The 19,098-nt window shown below is 38.7% G+C and overlaps 1 protein-coding gene across 6 annotated transcripts in view; it reads right to left on the bottom strand.

Moving 5' to 3' along the window:
* Positions 1-9,705: 9,705 nt before the first annotated feature.
* SLC25A14 (solute carrier family 25 member 14) overlaps positions 9,706-19,098 on the bottom strand; it is a 29,454-nt gene continuing 20,061 nt past the window's right edge. For all 6 annotated transcript variants that reach the window (XM_027054215.2, XM_053201694.1, XM_027054216.2 and 3 more), the window contains exons 8-11: positions 18,613-18,737; positions 17,550-17,685; positions 11,102-11,182; positions 9,706-10,153 (exon numbers count right to left, since the gene is read on the bottom strand). In XM_027054215.2, coding sequence (XP_026910016.1) covers positions 10,112-10,153; positions 11,102-11,182; positions 17,550-17,685; positions 18,613-18,737 — 384 coding nt within the window. In that variant the 3' untranslated portion in view covers positions 9,706-10,111. The remainder of the gene's footprint in view (positions 10,154-11,101; positions 11,183-17,549; positions 17,686-18,612; positions 18,738-19,098) is intronic.

Below are 19,098 nucleotides of genomic sequence, written 5' to 3'. Positions count from 1 at the left end.
AATGGATCAACCGTGCAGGGTAAAGTACATGAGAGCTTAACATGCTACTACCCAACCATATGTTCACTGGATTTACAAGCTGTTGGGACCATAATCATCCACTGGGCTCAAAGAGCCCTCTCATGAGGAGCCCTAGAAACCACCAATGCAGCTGCTAAGGGTCTCAGAGTCTGTTTTCATGCAGTTCCTTGTTCTTTAAAATGCCTGCTACACAACGGGACAGGCAGGATCCATTTGCTCCAGCGCACTGGAGGAGACTAAAGTCATGTATGACCAAGAGGCTGAGGAAGGTCTCTTTATTTGTTTAGGTTTTGTTTTATTTAGTGCATGTTGCCCAACAATCCCATGATTGAATCAGATTTCCTATTTACTCTAATAAATCCATATTAGTTCCAGTTCTGTCTCAGTTGTGTTGACATTAAGGCACTAAAAAGCTGATAAACACTCTGAGATAACAGTCATTGGCCCAGTAAAATGCCATGCAGTCTTACAAAATTGTTCATTGTGCTTTTACCACTCATAATATTTTTGCAGATTTGCCCACTGAGCCATTCAACAAATACTAAAGCACTTCCTATAGACAAGCAAACTGGTACCCTGTCATTTCAGAAGTGGTTCCCAGAAATGATAGCTGAATGACTATGGGGTTATTTCAAATGAGGAAAAGATTCATAATCCCAAATTCAAACTACCACTTTAAGATTGCCAGGTCCCTTAGTAATCTTATACAATGATGCATTAAATTGTTTTTATTTACTAAATAAATGGGAAAGACAAGTATGCATAGTGTTTATAGTGAGTTGGGCACAGCCCAAAATACAACTGAATTCTGATGCTGAAAAAGTGAATAGAGAGAAGAAACATCCTTTAGTGAAATCTCAGGAATTCATACAAAGTAGCCACTCTTAGAAAATATTTGTTTTTTAAAAAGCAATTTTATGGAGCACCTTGGGTGGCTCAGTCAGTTGGGTGTGCAACTCTTGATTTCAGCTCAGGTCAGGATCTCACAGTTCCTGGTTCAAGCCCAGCGTCAGGCTCTGCACTGAGAGCACAGAGCCTGCCTGGGGTCCATCTCTCTCTCTCTCTCTCTGCCCCTCCCCTGCTCGTTCACTCTCCCTCTCTCTCAAAATAAATAAATAAAACTTTTTTTAAAAGCTATTTTATGACTTTAAAACTTACATGCAATACCCTCACTGGGCTTGGCTAACAAAAATATTACCCCTTAAATGATATGCTTTAGTGAATAGAAAAGAACTATTTATAATCAGGTTCTTAGTTCAATTGTTCCTCCCATAAATTTTTTTATAAGCCTAACAACACACTTGTTTGCATTGGAGGAGAGAGGGAGAGAAGTCTAGCTCCACATCCAAATTATTCTATTTTAAACTAGTGGCATCTGTTTTAATAATTCCAAGTTCTTTAATAAATAGTATAACATACAACAAAAACAAGTTCCTGTGTGTATGGTGAACTGTGCTCACTTAGACTGGAAGAAGAAGGGGTGGGCTAGTGATTAAGGAGGTTATGGAGAAGAAAGGCTAACAGAGAAAATAGGGGGAAGAAGTAGAAAGTGGAGAATAAGAGGAAAATTATATATTTGCACTCACAGGTCTCCAGGAAAATAAAGTCAGTGTTACAGTTAAGTGTCAAAGAGTGACCAACCACAACAACTATTGACCTTCTTTCTCCCAGGGTGTTATAAAGATAGGGGAATTAATGAAATCAATACTCTTTACTGCTCACCTGCCATAAACTTTAAGTGACCTTCGACAAGGCTGAGTCCATACACTCCTAGCATAGTGATTATAAGCATGGGCTCATGAGCCAGACTGCCTGGGTTAGAATCCTGGGTCTTCCATTTCCTAGGAACAAAGTATTCCACCTTTCTGTGCCTCAGCTTCTCATCTGAAAAATAAGAATAGTATCTACCTCCTAGAGTGGGTGAAAGAATGTAAACAGTTTTATAAACACAATACACTTAGAACAGTATCTGATACATAATAAAAGCCATAAGTATTAACTATTATCATCTGGGTTGCCTCATGCTCTAGCCTCTTAAAAAAAAAGGAAAGAAAAACAGTGAAAGTTTTTTCATCTTATAGCCTACAAATTTTGATAATTTTATCCCTTCAAACCTGGGGTTTCCTGCTCAGAAATGTCAGTTGTTTCATCTTCAGATGGCCGGTAATATGATGGATTTGCTCATTCTAATTTTTTTTTAATGTTTATTTACTTTTGAGAGAGAGAGTGAGAGAGACATAGCATGAGTGGGGGAGGGGCAGAGAGAGAGGGAGACACAGAATCTGAAACAGGCTCCAGGCTCCCAGCTGTCAGCATAGAGCCCCACATGGGGCTCAAACTCATGAACCACGAGATCATGACCTGAGCCAAAGTTGGACGCTTAACCAACTGAGCCACCTGGGCACCCTGGATTTGTTCATTCTAAAGGAAAAACATCCATGTGACCTTCTGGAGTTAATATGAATCAATCTTTATTTTGTAACCAAACAGCTTCATTGAAATTGGAATTAATATGAATCAATCTTTATTTTGTTACCAAACAGCTTCATTGAAATTCCTCACTAGCCATCCTAATCAAGCTAAACCACATGCTGGGTGGGCTTTTTAAAGTTTTATTGAGATATAATTTATATAGCATAAAGATCACCTATTCAAATCATACAATTCAATGTTTCTTAGCATATTTACAGAGTTATGCAACCATCAACCATAATCTATTTTTAGAACATGCTCATCCCAAAATGAAACCTTATACCCATTAGCAGACCTCCCCATTTCCCCCAGCCGTAAGCAACCACTAATTTACTTATGGGATTTGCCTATTCCGGACATTCTACTTAAAACTGGAATCATACAATATGTGGAATTTTGTATCTGACTTCTTGCATTTAACATAGTGTTTTCAAGGTTCATCACGTTGTAGCGATGCGTCAGCACTTCATACCTATTTATGGCTGAATATTCCATTGTCTGGATATACTACAATTTCTTTACCCATTCATTAGTTGATATTTGGTTGTTTCCATCTTTTTGTTATTATGAATAATGCTGCAGTGAACACTGGTATACAAGTATCTGAGTCCCTGTTTTCAATTCTTTTGGGTGTATATTAGGAACAGAATTGCTGGGTCATATGGTAATTCTATGCTTAACTATTGAGGAAGTGCCTGACTGTCTTCCAAAAGGGCTGCATTATTTTACAACCTCTCCTGCAATGTAGGAGTTCTAACTGCTTCACATCCTCACCAACTTCTGTTATTGTCTGGCTTTCTTTTTTTTTTTTTTTTTTTACAAAGTTTTCATAACTTTGCTTTGTTGGAACTATTATCTGCAGTTTCTTTTTTCTTTTTCTTTTTTTTAATGTTTTTTTTTTTTTTATTTTTGAGACAGGGAGAGAGACAGAGCATGAGCAGGGGAGAGGCAGAGAGAGAGGGAGACACAGAATCGGAAGCAGGCTCCAGGCTCTGAGCTGTCAGCACAGAGCCTGATGCGGGGCTCGAACTCACGGACTGTGAGATCATGACCTGAGCCGAAGTCAGATGCTCAACCGACTGAGCCACCCAAGCGCCCCTGTCTGGCTTTCTTTTTGACATGCTGGGCTTTTTGCCTGGGAAAATCATTATTTCTCTTCCAAATCAGTGGTACCTGCTCATCCTTGTATTACACCCTCTCATTTTGAGCACTTTTAAGAAATTAATAGATGGGGCACCTGGGTGGCTCAGTCCGTTAAGTGTCAGACTTCAGCTCAGGACATGATCTCATGGTTCATGAGTTCGAACCCCACATTGGGCACTCTGCTGTCAGCACAAAGCCTGTTTTGGAGATCCTCTGTCCCCTTCTCTCTGCCCCTACCCCACTTGGGCTCACTCTCTCTCAAAAAGGAATAAACATTTTAAAAATGTATTTTAAAATAAAAAAAATGTAAAAGAAATTAATAGTTTATCTTTTAGAAGTTTTAGGTTTACATGTAAATTGAGCTGACAGTACAAAGAGTTTGTCTTGTTTTCTGACAAACAAGTTTTCAACCAAAGCCCTTAGTTCCTTTAAAGACTGTTTCCTTGTATTCAACTGAATCTGAAAGTTTTCCCTTATCAATCTACCTTCAAAAGACATTGGTGTGTGGGTGCCTAGGTGGCTCAGTCGTTAAGCATCTGACTTTGGCTCAGGTCATGATCTCACAGTTCGTGAGTTCGAATCCCATATCAGGTAATCTAAAGCCCCAGTTCAGTTGAGCATGAGCCTGCTTCGGGTGAACGCGAGAAAAAAAAAATTGGTGTGTCTATTTCATACCTGATATGTCCCTAAAAATTCATTTTTCAATCCAAAATTGCAATTTAAATATCCAATGGGGAGCTGTTACTTAAAGGAACTCTATAGTGAATATTTTCGTGAAACACTGAATTCTTCACACGTGTGAAATAATCACATGTGAAGATGTGAAATCTTCAAATTTTGTGTGGTAAGAGTCAGACCCTTACTCTCTGAGGCACCTTTACTGTAGTAGCCTATTTCACTACAGAAATGGGTTAGTCCTTAGTGTTCAGTCAAAATGCTCTATTCATCATATTGGTTACCTGAGGGGATACTTTATTAATCCATGACTAAGGATAGGATAGGATAGGATACCTAAAATAAAAATAGCAAGTCAAATTCTTTAATTGGAACTACCTACCCATGATTATGGCTACTATATAAAGGCATTAATCTTTAAAGCTTTGCCAATTTGGATAAAGGTATCATCAGCTTCAAATTCTTTTTCTTCAAAATTTACATTGAAAATTATTGGCCCCTACTGCCCCTCTACTCTTTTTCTACCACTAGAATATTAGTCCTTTTTATACTTCAGGCTGGTATTGTCATCACCAGTGTCCTCTGTGATGTCCTCCCCAAACTGTTTTATACTGGACTGGCCCAGGCTCACTTCTTGGACCTCTTCTCTTGCTACTGGCACTCCCTTGGTGGTCTCCTTCAGTATCGTGGCTTTGCATTGCTTTAACCCTAGACTGGCTCCTTTCTCACCTCCAATAGACTTCAACTAAATTTGGCTTTCTCGGTGTGCAACCCTGCCCTAATATTATTCCCCATCCCCCTCCCCTGCTTTATTTTTCTATAAATGATTTATCACCACCCAATACACTATTTATTTTACTCATTAATCTTTTTATTATGTTTCCCTTCTGTGGACAAAAAGCTCTAGGAGGCAGGGATATCTGTTGAATAAATGAGCAGATAATCAGTTAAAAACATTAGGTGCATCTCCCTCCCCAAGGACCCCTATTTATCCTTAATAACCTACTCTTTGTCATCCCATCCTTATCTAGTAATTCAAAATTTAATTTCATTCCATTTAAATCCCACAGTATTTGCTTAACCTTCGCTATGTTTTAGGCCTTTTATCAGATCTTTGTGTACAGATCAATTCATTTTTTTCATTTAACAAATATTTTCTGAGTATATAGAACAGTGCTAGGCATGGAGAACATAACAGTAAACAAAATCAACAGAATCTCTATTTTTATGGAGCTTACAGACTGATGAGAAATTTGGATATTAACCAAATAGTCACACAAATATAGTATGTAGTTATAAATATGTGGCATAAAAATTATAATGAGGTAAGTTATTTAGACTGGTAGAGAGAAAATCAATGTAAGGCTTCTCTAAAGGAATAACACTTAACCTGAGGTGAATAGAAAGCCAATTTCCAATATATATAAACCCTTCAAGGAACTACCTTTCAGTCTACACCCTTGTGAAAAACTGGTTTCCTTTTTGCTCATCTATTCAGGAATAAGAGGGTATCTGACTGGTGTAGTAGTCTTGGGGGGGGGGACGGAGAGAAAGTGTGTGTGTGTATGTAATATTATTCAGCCATAAAAAAGAATGAAATATCGTACTTGCAACAACTTGGATGTAGCCAGAAAGTATAATGCCAAGAGAGATAAGTCAGAGAAAGACAAATACCATGTGATTTCACTCATACGTGGAATTTAAGAAAATAAACAAAGGAAAAAAACAGAGAGAGAGACAAACCAAGAAACAGACTCTTAACTATAGAGAACTGCAGATTACTAGAGGGGAGGTGAAGGGATAGATGAAATAGGTGATGGAGATTGGAGAGCGCACTGCAATGTATAGACTTGTTGAATCACTATACTGTTACACCTGAAACTAATAGAACACTGTATGTGAACTCTACTGGAATTCAAATTTCAAACTTTGAAAACAAAATTTTAAAGTGACAATTGAAAGAGGAAAAAAAATAAATGGTGAGATACCATTACACACCTATAAGAATGGTCAAAATCCAAAACACTGACACCAAAAGCTGGCAAGGATGTCGAGAAACTGGAACTCTTGTTCATTGTTGATGAGAATGCAAAATGGTACAGCTACTTTGGAAGACAGTTTGGCAATTTCTTACAAAACTAAACATACTCTTACCATACCATCCAGCAATTGTGCTCCTTGGTATTTATAAGCAAATGAGTGGAAACTTGTGTCCACACAAAAACTTGCACATGAATATTTATAATAGCTTTATTCATAATTGCCAAAACTTGGAAACAACCAAGACATCCTTTAGCAGGTAAATGGATAAATATACTGTGGTACATCCAAAAGAAAAAAAAAGAAAATGAGCTATCAAACCATGAGAAGACATGGAGGAATCTTAAGTGCATATTACTACGTGAAAAAGCCAATCTGAAAAGGCGACATCCCAACTATAGGACATTCTGCAAAATGTAAAAACATAGAGACAATAACAGGATCAGTAAAGGGGTGCCTAGGTGGCTCATTTCCATGCTAAGCATGGAACCTGCTTAAGATTTTCTCTCTCTCCCACACTGCCCCACCACTCGTGCTCATGCATTCTCTCTTCAAAAAAAAAAAAAAGGATGAGGGGATCACAGGGGTTAGAGAAGAGGGAAGGATGAATAGGCAGAGCACAGAGGTTTTATGGGCAGTGAAACCATTCTGTATGGTACTATAATGATGGATATAGGTCATTATACATTTATCAAAACCCATAAAATGCATAACACGAGGAGTGAATCCTAATGTAGATGACAGATTTGGGGTGATAATAATGTGCCATTGTATACTTATTAACTGTAACAAATGAATCACTCTGGTGACGAATTTTGATGTGGGGGAAGCTATGCATATGTAGGGGTAGGGGAACATGGGAAATCTCTGTACCTTGAACACAATTTTGCTGTGAACCTGAGACTTCTCTTAAAAATAAAGTTTACTGGAATGCAAACTGGTACAGACACTCTGGAAAACAGTGTGGAGTTTCCATAAAAAAATAAAAACAGAACTACCCTACGACCCAGCAATAGCACTGCTAGGAATTTATCCAAAGGATACAGGAGTGCTGATTCATAGGGGCACATGTACCCCAATGTTTATAGCAGCACTTTCAACAATAGCCAAGTTACAGAAAGAGCTTAAATGTCCATCAGCAGATGAATGGATAAAGAAGATGTGGTTTATATACACAATGGAACACTACATGGCAATGAGAAAGAATGAAATCTTGTCATTTGTAGCAACGTGGATGGAACTGGAGGGTTTTATGCTAAGTGAAATAAGCCAGTCAGAGAAGGACAGATATCATATGTTTTCACTCATATGTGGAACTTGAGAAACTTAACAGAAGATCATGGGGGAAGGGAAGGGGAAAAAATAGTTACAGAGAGAGAGGGAGGCAAACCATAAGAGACACTTAAATACAGAGAACAAACTGAGGTTTGGTGGGGGGGGGGGAGGGGGGAAAATGGGCGATGGGCATTGAGGAGGGCACTTGTTGGGATGAGCACTGGGTGTTGTATGTAAGCGTTGAATCATGGGAATCTACCCCCAAAACCAAGAGCACACTGTACATACTATATGTTAGCCAACTTAACAATAAATTATATTAAAATATGAAAATAAAAATAAAGTTTATTAAAATTAATTTTAAAAAGATAGTACTTTAGACTGTCAGTTAAGAAGGCACTGTGGGGGCGCCTGGGTGGCTCAGTCGGTTAAGCGGCCGACTTTGGCTCAGGTCACGATCTCACGGTCCGTGAGTTCGAGCCCCATGTCAGGCTCTGTGCTGACAGCTCGGAGCCTGGAGCCTGTTTCAGATTCTGTCTCCCTCTCTCTGACCCTCCCCCGTTCATGCTCTGTCTCTCTCTGTCTCAAAAATAAATAAACGTTAAAAAAAAATTTAAAAAAAGAAGGCACTGTGGAGTGGGAGAATGAGACAGAGAAGAAATCTGAGAACTATGTGCTAGTCTCAAATCTGCCACAATCCAGTCATGTGACTTAGGACAAATTTTCTTCATTTTTGTGAACCATATTTTGTCTACCTGTACATAAAAAGTAGATTTCAGTAGGTCTTAACCTTTTTTGGGTTACTCCCCCTCCAGGCTACCCTCCACAACAGGGTTATCTTCCTAAAAATACAAAAGCTGGTTATATTATTCCCATATTTTAAACTTCCTTTACCTGCCCCTCCTCCAGGATAAAAAAAAGTCCAATTCTTTATTAGGGCACATATAGATCCCTCATAATTTGACCCTTCTGGTCACACTATTCTTATTTCCTTTCATTTTAGCCACAGTTCTATACAAGTGCTTCCCAAAGTGCAATCTAAGGACCACCTGTATCAAGTACTTGTGATGAAAGCAAACTTTGCCCCAAATAAAGTTAGGATCTCAGGCAATGGATGTAAGAAACTACATTTTCATGAGATCTCCAGGCAATTCTGCCTCACGTAGTATTTGAAAACCCCTGCCCTACATTTTAGCCAAACTGAACGTTCCCCCACCCCCCTGCCTGGAATGTCCTTCACCGCCTTATCCATATGGTAACATCTGCTATTTACCTCAAATGTCACCTGCGCTATGAAGACTTTGGCCAATCCCCTAGGTAACTGGCTGTTGTTCCCTTCTCTGCGCTTCTAGCACTTTGTTCATCTTTTATATAGTACTTAGTACCTACTATAATTATCTACTTACATGTCTGTTTCTCATCCTATAATGTGAGCTTGAAAATAGAGACTATGTCTTAACTTGTTTTTATACTCCAACATCTAGGACGTAATAGGCATACAATAAATGTTTGCTGAATAAATGAATGAATGGATAAAAATGAAGAGCTAAACTATTCATTCCACAAAAATTTGAGTGCCTACAATGCCTAAGCACTGTTCTAGTACAAGAAAGTCACCAGAACTTTTTGCCTATAAGAAAATTAGAACCCTGCACACAGTGTTCTATTTTAAGCCTCTTTTAACATTTTATCTGTAGAAACTTCCAAATGAGCCACTTGTTTATTTATTCATGCTTAGGAAAGAACAATTTGCCTGATGTTTAAGTGAGTAACACAACAGCTCAGACCCTGGAGCCTGCTTCAGATTCTGTGTCTTCTCTCTCTCTCTCTTCCCCCTCCCGCACTCACACTCTGTCTCTCTCTCTCAAAAATAAATTTTTTTTAAAAATTTTAAAAATGAGTAGCATTATGACAACAAGTGGCAGTGGAAAAACACAATGCACTTAGTCTATTTCCATAAATGTGCTTGAAGAGTCTAGACTCAATTTCACAGTAACCCTCTCTTTATCACCTTCTGGAGAATGTAACTTAAAGAGCTGGCAAAGGAGAAAGTAGTAAATGAAGACAAAGCCAAAGTGATTCTGCCAATAAATACTTTAATGAGAACCGAGGTCTGTAACATACATAGCAGTAACTGCCCTGGCCTATGCCTTCTGCTCTAGCTCAAGTTTGGGGCTAACCAACTACATTTAACCCACATTTGAAAAGAAGGCCATTTTGATGTCATCTATCAGTATCCATCTTCATAGAAGATACCAATCTGGGGCCAGAGTCTCAATGTTAACACTTCCTCTCACGGAAAAGTTAACATGGTAACACAAACACACGAACAATTTTGAAGCATCCTGTAGTTCTTCCATCAGGAGGCCCTTGGGAGACCAATGGTTCAGTAAACACTTACAACTTTGTCAAAATACATTAGAACACGGAAAAAGGGAAAAAAGTAGAAACGCTGGCAGGGCTTGGCTCACGTATAATTCAGTTCTTAGATTTGAAGCCTCTTGAGCTGCTCATATGTAATAAAAAACTGAGGAGTAAGTCATGGAAGATCATTGGGTTGACAATGAAAGCTAAACCTAGTTCTAAAATTGTGTATTGCATTCTCTTACACTGAGGTAGTCTATCTCAGATTCTGAGTTGTACTTGCTTAAGACTTTTTAAAAACAATACCTGGCAAATCAAGCATGCATTGAGTACCCACCACGTACCCCTTATGATTTGGCATTTAGCAATAAAAACAGATTAGAACTCTAACATACTTATAGTCTTCAGTGGCCAACAGGCCACACACACTCTCTCACACACACCCAAGAACATTAATGACAACATATATATTATTCAATGCTAAGAGTAACTGTCACTCTTAGGTGATCAGATCAATCCCAAGGAGAGAGAGGCATACTCCCTCTCTCAACCTATAGATTCCACAAGGGCAAGGAATTACTTTTGAACCCTGCAATGCTCACCACTATACACACAAACTGTATACAACATTCAATTCTCTCTGCACAAAGGAGGCACTCAAACACAGCTAAAGAAAGAAGAGCCATCCGTGAGGAAAGAGACCTACTTGGCCTGGATTCCTTCACCCTATGAGTGTTTTCTGTCTTATTATTTCTCCAGTTGCTCTGGTCCTATAGTTAGGAGTAGGAAATCTGGACCACCTCAGCATGTACTTTCCTGTGGGCAAATCCCAACAGGGTTTCCAAAAACTTCATAACCCCTTCCAGATTTGTTTGTACTTGTTTTGTTTTAAAGAGGACACTTTGGTACATCTTTTCTGCTGCCTTTAGTTTGTACTAGACTCCAACTAAAAGCCATTTCTCTACTTAGTTCTATCCTCAATGGTCACCATTAGAATGCTTGAGTTTCTCGCTTGCCTAAAGGTGTCAATAACCAAATTTTCCTTCCCATAGTAAAAAATTACCTGGGAGCTTAAAGCATCTGCTTTCATTCTCATATTCTAAAAGGATACAATGATGTTCCAGGGTCCAAGTCGAAGCCAGTTTGGCCAAAATCCTTTATAGAGTGCAAAAAATCCCTCATGTTTCCACATCTGAGGGAAAGATATAATCAAAAATAGAGTGAATTCCCCTTACTATTTACATCTGACAATTACTTTTATTTTTAGTACTCATCTTCCATGTCCCTCCCCAACAACTTATGGCTCCATTAATGCTGTTTTTCTAAAGCCATACATTTTGAATTCATATACAGTCTAAATCTACCCACTCATTCAACAAATATTTAAGCACCTTGCCTATGCAAGGTACTCTTCTTGATGCTGGGATAATAGTAATAACAGTAAACGAGAGAGAAGGTGTCTGTGGTAGCCAGCCTCCAATATGACCCTAATGAAAGCCACCACTAGTTATTCATATCCTTGTGTAACCCCTCTCACAACATACCAGGAGAGGTCTAGGTCACCAAGAAAATACAGCAGTAGTCTGTCACCTCCATTATGTTATAAAAGATGTTTTAGATTTAAAAGGCTTCTGCTTCTGTCTTCTTCTCTCTTGAATTGTTCACTATAGAGAAAGTTAGCTGTCACGTCATGAGAGGCCCAGAAGGGGAGAAACTAAGGCTTCCAGCCAACTTCCAGAGAAGAACACAGGTTTAGTAGCCAACAGCTAATAATTCCTGCTAATAGCCACATGAGTGATCTTTGAAGCAGATATCCCAGCTCCAGTCTAGCCTTCAGATATGGCTGTAGCTCTAGCTGACATCTGACTACAACCTCACAAGAGAATATAAGCTGAAATCACTAAGCTAAGTTGCTTCTGAATTCCAGACCCACAGAAACTGCGTGATCACAAATGTTTGCTGTTTTAAGGAAGTGAGTTTTGGAGCAATTTGTTATAAAGGAAGAGATAACTTATACACTCCCTGCCCTCAAGGAGTGCACTCTCTAAAAGAGCTGACAAATACATAGATTGATATATATTATATTCAGAAATGGAAGTGCTAATAGGAAAACTAAAGTAGGGTAGGGAATAAGGAGCTGGGCAAGTCACTATCCTCCTCTGAGTCTGTTTCATTCTATCAACTTCTGTGTAATGCCATGGACTGACTACCTGATGTAAATGCTTTCAAGACTGCATGAGGAACAGTGTGTAAATTGCTTTGAGTTTAGGTTTCCTGTTTTATACAATGGGGGTCCTAAACACACCAACTGAGTAATTATTTGAATTAAATGACATATTAAATGACAAAGGTTATAAACTGGTGGTGTGTTGAATTCAGCCAGCAGAAACAGTCCCTATTTTGTGTACTATTTTAAAATATCTATTAAGTAACTCCTGTGTGTTAGGCACTGGGTTAGACATGGCGATGTTATTTCGCCCTTCCCCTGGTGAAGTAAAACCTGCCACTATACTAAATAATTGATATATTTGGATAGGACATTAATATGAGAATCCAGACTTGTAAATATCCCCTATCCCATCCTGTAGATTAAGAATACTCAAGATAATTATCCTTACTAATCATTTTTTGAACAAATAGTAACAGAATAAGGGTACTTTTACAGAATCATAGTGGTAATATGCTTTCCCCCAATGGATTACCAGCAAATGCTGAAGGTCTCAGACCAAAATTGATGTTAGAAAATTGTGAAATTCAGCCAGATGCAGATAACCTAGAATCATAGACTGCTAAAATGACAAGGGACCTTAGAGATACAATCCAATATAAAAAAATATAATTTATACATTAAATTATAAATAGTGTCACTTTCCTGCTTCAAGCACTCCAATGGCTTCCCAGTGGATTTCACTCTAATTGCAAATTTTATGTGATGATCTATAGGATCCTACATGATTTAGCCCCTGCCAGTCTCTCCAGTTTCATTTCCTACTACTTTCTCCTTCATTTACCACACTCAGCCACACCAGCCTTCCTTTTAACCTTTGAACATATCCAGTTCATTCCCAACTCAGGGCCTTTGTACCTGTTCCCTCTTTTTGAAATGTTTTTTTCTCTCAGATCTTCATCACCTTCTTCTCATCATTCAGATCTCTGCTCAAATATCACCTACCCACAGCCTTGTCCTGGCTATCCTGGCTGAAGTAGTTCCCTACTATCATTTCCAAGTCACTGTCTCATGCTCTATTTATGTCTTAATAGCATTTAATTCTATCTGAAATTATATTATTATTTGTGTGTTTATTGTCTGTCTCCCTCAACTAGAATGTAGTCTCCAGGAGAACAGGGACTATATTTGTCTTGCTCACCACTATATCCCTACCACCTAACACTGTCTGACACAGGAAAGTTTCCAATAAATACCTAAATGAATATCTGTTGAGTACATGAACATACAAACACAGTAAGGGTCTCTAATGCTCCCATGAGCCATATGAATCTTGAAAAAGCTCCAAAACAGTGACGAACTTCTATAGAACATTAGGACTGGGAGGCCCACTGCCTGGCTTCAGACAGTTGTGTGAAAACAAACATAAGAACTTCTGTAGATAAACAGAGACAACAGACTACTTCATAAAGTTGTGCATTCATTCAATAAATAATCTGCTGTGGATAAAGTGATAAGATGCACATGGCCCTGCCTTCATGGAACTTACAGTCTACTGGGGCAGACAGGCATTAAAAGCAATTACAATAAAATGTAACAAATATAAATGTGATACAGCCACACAATGGAGTATCACCCAGCCATAAAAAGGAACACACTGGTACGTACTAAGACATGAATGAACCTTGAAACATTGTGGTAAGTGAAAGGAGCCAGTCAAAAAGATCACATATTGTATGATTCCATTTATATGAGATATCTAGAATATGCAAATCTAAAGAGTTAGAAAAGTAGGTTAGTGGTTTCTTAGGACTGGGAGTGAGAGAACAGGGAGGTGATAACTAAAGAGTATGAGGTTTCTTTTTGAATTCATGAAAATGTTCTAAAATCAACTGTGGTGATGACGGTCACACAAATCTGTGAATATACCAAAAGCCACTTTGAATAGGTAAATTTTACAATATGTAAATTAGTCCTCAAAAAAGATGTTTTTAAATAATAAAATAAATGTTGTCAGAGTAAGTACAAGAAACTGTGTACACAGAACCTAGTTCATCAGTCAGGGAAGGCCTTTAGGAGAAAGTAACAAGCTCTGAAGAATGAATAGGAACTAGCTAAGTGAAAAGGATATATAGCGTAGGGTAGGGGCATCTAACAAAGTATATGGCATGGATGAAAATTTGGGAATGAAGGAAAGTCTACCAGTGGAAATTGTATAGTACATCTGGAATGTAGAATAAAGGTAGCAGTGATAAGGCTGTAGAAGTAAAAAGGGGCCAAATCATATAGAGCCTTGGGTCAACGAGAAGCCATTCAAGGATTTTAAGACAGGAGTAACAGGGTAAGATTTGCAGCTGTTGGTTTCTATGGCAGAAATGAATGCAGAACTCCATTCACTAGTGCTCTGGGACTCTCGCTGATGAAGTAATAAAGCAAGATGCTATTATGTACAATGACAATATAGAGCAACCAGTATAAAGAACTTTAACAGCAAGTAAATGAATGAGAGAGTGAATATAGGTAAAGGTTACTGCCAACATGAAAATGTGTTTCTGACAATATAACACAGCATGGTGGTTTTAAGTTTAAACTTTTGAATCAGACTCTGGTTTAAGTCCCAGATTTGCTTCTTATTAGGTGTATAATCTTGGGTACTTAGCCACTCCCACCCAAGTTCCCTTGTTTATAAAATGGAAAACATATCTACTCCATAGGGTTGCTGTGAGCTAAAAGATAGACTATAGTGTGTGGCACAAAATAAGCATTCACTAAATGCTAGCTATTACTCTATTATTGTACGTTCTATCTCCTGTTAGCCAACCTTCTTGAAAGAGTATTTTACACTTGTCTATTTACCCTTGATTCCTATGTGTTTACCTGTCTCTATTAGAATTAAAGTGTCATGACAAAGGCCAAAACTTTTCTGTTCACCAAACTAGAACAGCACCTGGCACATAAGACTTAAACATTTTTGTACTGGATGAATGAATAATTAAACACACTCCTCATGCACATCAATCTAGCTTTTGCAAACATCATTCCAGCAAACCTCCTCTAGAAAATATCAGATCCAACAGATAGTTTGTAGTCCTTATATTGGACCTCTCTATTCCAGTTGGCATTAAATAACTACTCATCTCTTCTTCAAACTCATTACTCCCTTGGCTTCCATGGCTCTTCTAAGTTTCCTCATATATTTTGACTGTTATCTTTCGGTGTCTCTCCTAGGTTTCCCACCTGCCAACCCTTAGCAATTGGTACTCCTCAGAGTTATTTCCTTGGCCCTCCCTTTCTCTCTCTCTATACCAGCGATTGTCAAGTGGAAGGGTAAACATGTCAGAAATAGCAAAGAGGGGCTTTTACCAAACTCTACTTCCCAAAGTCTGAGAATCATTTCCTCTGTGAATCACTATTAATGGAAGGAATGCATAATACTCTAGTGTGCTAGAAAGGCAAAAATGATGTGAACTCCTCTACGTTCTCTCCTTGGTCTCTCCCTCCACAGTTATGTAACACCTGTACACTACTGATTCCCCAGGCTCCTATCTATATCCCTAAACTCTCCCCTGAGTTAAGACTAAGGTCTCCAAATATATCCACTGCATGTTCCTCATGCACTTCAAACTAAGTATCCAAAACTGTACAGTCTCCCCCCCCCACCCCGCCCAAAAAAACCTGTTTTTCCTGTGATAACTGTGTCAATGGGAATCACCACATAGTCACCAAAACAAAGAACTGGGACCTTATCTCTGACACTTCCTTTCTCCCACACCTCTCCACACCTAGTCAAGCCAATCCTATTGACTTTATCAACTAAATTATTCTCAACTCTATCCTATCTTCTGCATCCCCACTACAGTGCTCAAATTCAGGCTTTATTGCCTCTATCTTAGATTACTAACAGCTTTCTAATCAGCTTCCCTATCTCTAGGTCATTGTTTCTCAAAGTGTAGTATCCAGAGTCTCAGTATTGCCTGAGAACTGGTTAGAAACACAAATTCTCAAGTCCCTATTCAAGACCTGCTGAATCAGAATCTGGTGATGGGCCCCAGCCATCTGCATTTGAATAAGCCCTCCAGGTGATTCCGAGGCAAGTTAATGCCTTAAGAACCACTGCTCCAGGCTTACCCCTTAGATAAATGGCTTTTCAACCTTAGGTGAACACTGCAATCACCTGAGGACTTTTAAAAATACTTTCAACCTAGGTCCCTTACCCCCATAAGTTCTGAGTTCATTGGTCTACAGTAGACACAGGAGCTGTGAAAGTTTCCCCAGGTGGCTCCAATGCACCTGAGAACCACTGTCTTACAAACCCAAAGTGATCTAAAATACAAATCTGACCTGATTAAGATCTTTCAATAGCTCCCCATCAAGTTAAAAAAAAACCCAAGTACCTCAGCATAGCATTCAATATCCTTTATAACCTATTTAACCCCTTAGCCATCAACATAAGAAAGGCACTACAGTGTAGAAGTTAAGAATGTTAGTTTGAAGCCAAATGGTCTGAGCTGAAACCCCACTAGCTGCAAAATTTGGGGCAGGTTAGTTAATCTCTAGTGCTTTAGTATCTACCACATGGGGTAATGATGAGGATTAAGTGAATGAATACATGTAAGTCTCATTAGGACAGTTTCTGATACAAAGTAAAACACTCAACACATGTGAGTTATTCAAGATGCCACCATCTACAGGGAGCCTATCCTAAACTTCCAAATTAGACTAGAATTTCCTTCCATAGGTCCCTGAGTTTATCAGGTTTACCAGGCTGTGCTGATTATCTGTTTGTACACCTGCAGTATACTGTAATTTCTCTGTATCTACTAAAATGGTTCCTGTTAGATAATAAATGGTTGTTAAACTAAACTGACAGCACAGAGAAAACATATGGAAATGTCATATTTTGGCCCCAAATTTGGTTTTTGTAGAAGGATGATCACCAGTGATTACACAACACATTTATGATATTCAGTTTCCTACAAACATAGCATCGCAGAAACTTTCAAAGGCAAAGTGTAAGCAACAGCACAATACTGAACTGAAATGGAGTACCAGATTTTCTATTACAGGGTCTCTGTCTTACCTGAAGCAGGTAAATGTGGGATATCTTAAGTCCCTTCTATCTGTCAATAATTCTACATGGTGCTATCAATAAAAGTATCCTGCAGTCTCAAGTATTCAAACTGGAATGATAATATTAAGGACCACTGCATATCAGCAGATTGCCAAGGAGACAGCTTTTATAACTGGAACTTATTCTGAGAGGCTATTAAAAATATACATAATGATTCTTCCATCTTCAAAATGATACATAGCAACCAAGAATAAGGACTGAAAGAATGCCTGAGACATCTAAGAAAATCAAAAATGCAAACCAAGCCTACAGCGTGCATACCTTTAAAATACCATCCAAAGTACCCTTGTAAAGGTCCACATGTCCCACGATTGCCCTCTGGTTCATCATGCGAGTTCGAACCACATCAACTGGATTGGAAGCCAGAGCACCAGCCAAGCCACATGTAAAGCTGGAACTAAAAATGAAAACTTTAAGATAAACCACCTCACTTCCAACCCTGACTAAACAGAAATTACGCCAAACATAAATTCATAACTGTATGATGAGTCAGACTCATCAGATAAAACTTGGCACTTGCCCTTTCATTACAATCTAAAGAGAGAGGAAATGTGTTCTAAAGAAATATCATTCAAAAGGTATCCCTGTGGGGCACCTGGCTGGCTCAGTCCATAGAGCATGTGACTCTTGATCTCAGGTAGTAAGTTCAAGCCCCATACTGAGTGTAGAGATTACTTAAAAATAAAATCCTTTAAAAAGTATTATGCCCTTCACTTTTCAATCCAAAACTTAGCCTTTGGTAGGGGGCGGGGGGGGGGTGCAATTTAGAAGTCTAGCAGGATCCCTAAGCAGAAATTAACACACATCATCTATTAGATATATAAGTTTTCATACCACAGCATCACATACCAAATGCGGTATACTTTGAGCAGTAAAGTATCATAAAAGTTCCAATATGAAGAGAATGTAGGATAAGGCTAGCAACAGTCTTTAGCCCAAAACTGTAGTTTTGTTTCACAGGCCCTATAAATTTTCACTTTTTTCTGATTCTCATTGAGAAAAGTTTGCTTTCTGATCCAAACTTAACCAAAGAAAATAACAGATAAAATTAGATATAGAGGCTGTGTATGAACAAATGCAAATCCTAGACATCTGATAGGCTGTTGTATTAGACACTGCTACCAAGTACAGTGGTAGTACAGTATCTACCCACAGCATCTAGGATCTCTGTACAAGTATTAGAAGGCTTGAAGTTCTGGAGATAAGACAGGAGTATCTAGACCATCTGTACCCATTATTGATTCTACATGAGGACCTCAGTGAAAGATGCTTTTTGTGCTTAAAATAATGGAAATATGGAATAAGCACAGCCTATAATACTTACACAAAGTGAGTTAAAATTGTGTCTCCCATCACCCCTGACAATATTAAGTGCTTCTTTGTAATATCATAGACTGGTAGCTCCACGCCCACAACAATGGCAGCCCGCTGAGCAGTTGGGACAACACCCTGCAATATGTAAGTGATATTACACACCAAAGAAATACACAGGTTAGTGACATAAATTGTAAAAAAAGTGAACAAGGGGCACCTGGGTGGCTCAGTCTGTTAAGTGTCCAACTCTTGATTTAGGCTCAGGTCATGATCTCATGAATTGGATTGTGAGATCGAGCCCCACGTTCAGCTCTGTGCAGACAGTGCAGAGCTTGCTTGGGAGTCCCTCTCTCTCTGTCCCTCCCATGTGCACATTCTCTCTCTCTCAAAATAAACATTAAAATATGAGAGAGGAGCACCTAGATGGCTCAGTCACTAAGTATCTGACTTCGGCTCAGGTCATGATCTCGTGGTTCGTGAGTTTGAGCTCCACATT

Source organism: Acinonyx jubatus, chromosome X (genome assembly GCF_027475565.1).
Source record: "Acinonyx jubatus isolate Ajub_Pintada_27869175 chromosome X, VMU_Ajub_asm_v1.0, whole genome shotgun sequence".
NCBI classification, from domain to species: Eukaryota; Metazoa; Chordata; class Mammalia; order Carnivora; family Felidae; genus Acinonyx; species Acinonyx jubatus.
This window is presented reverse-complemented; position numbering and strand designations above follow the sequence as displayed.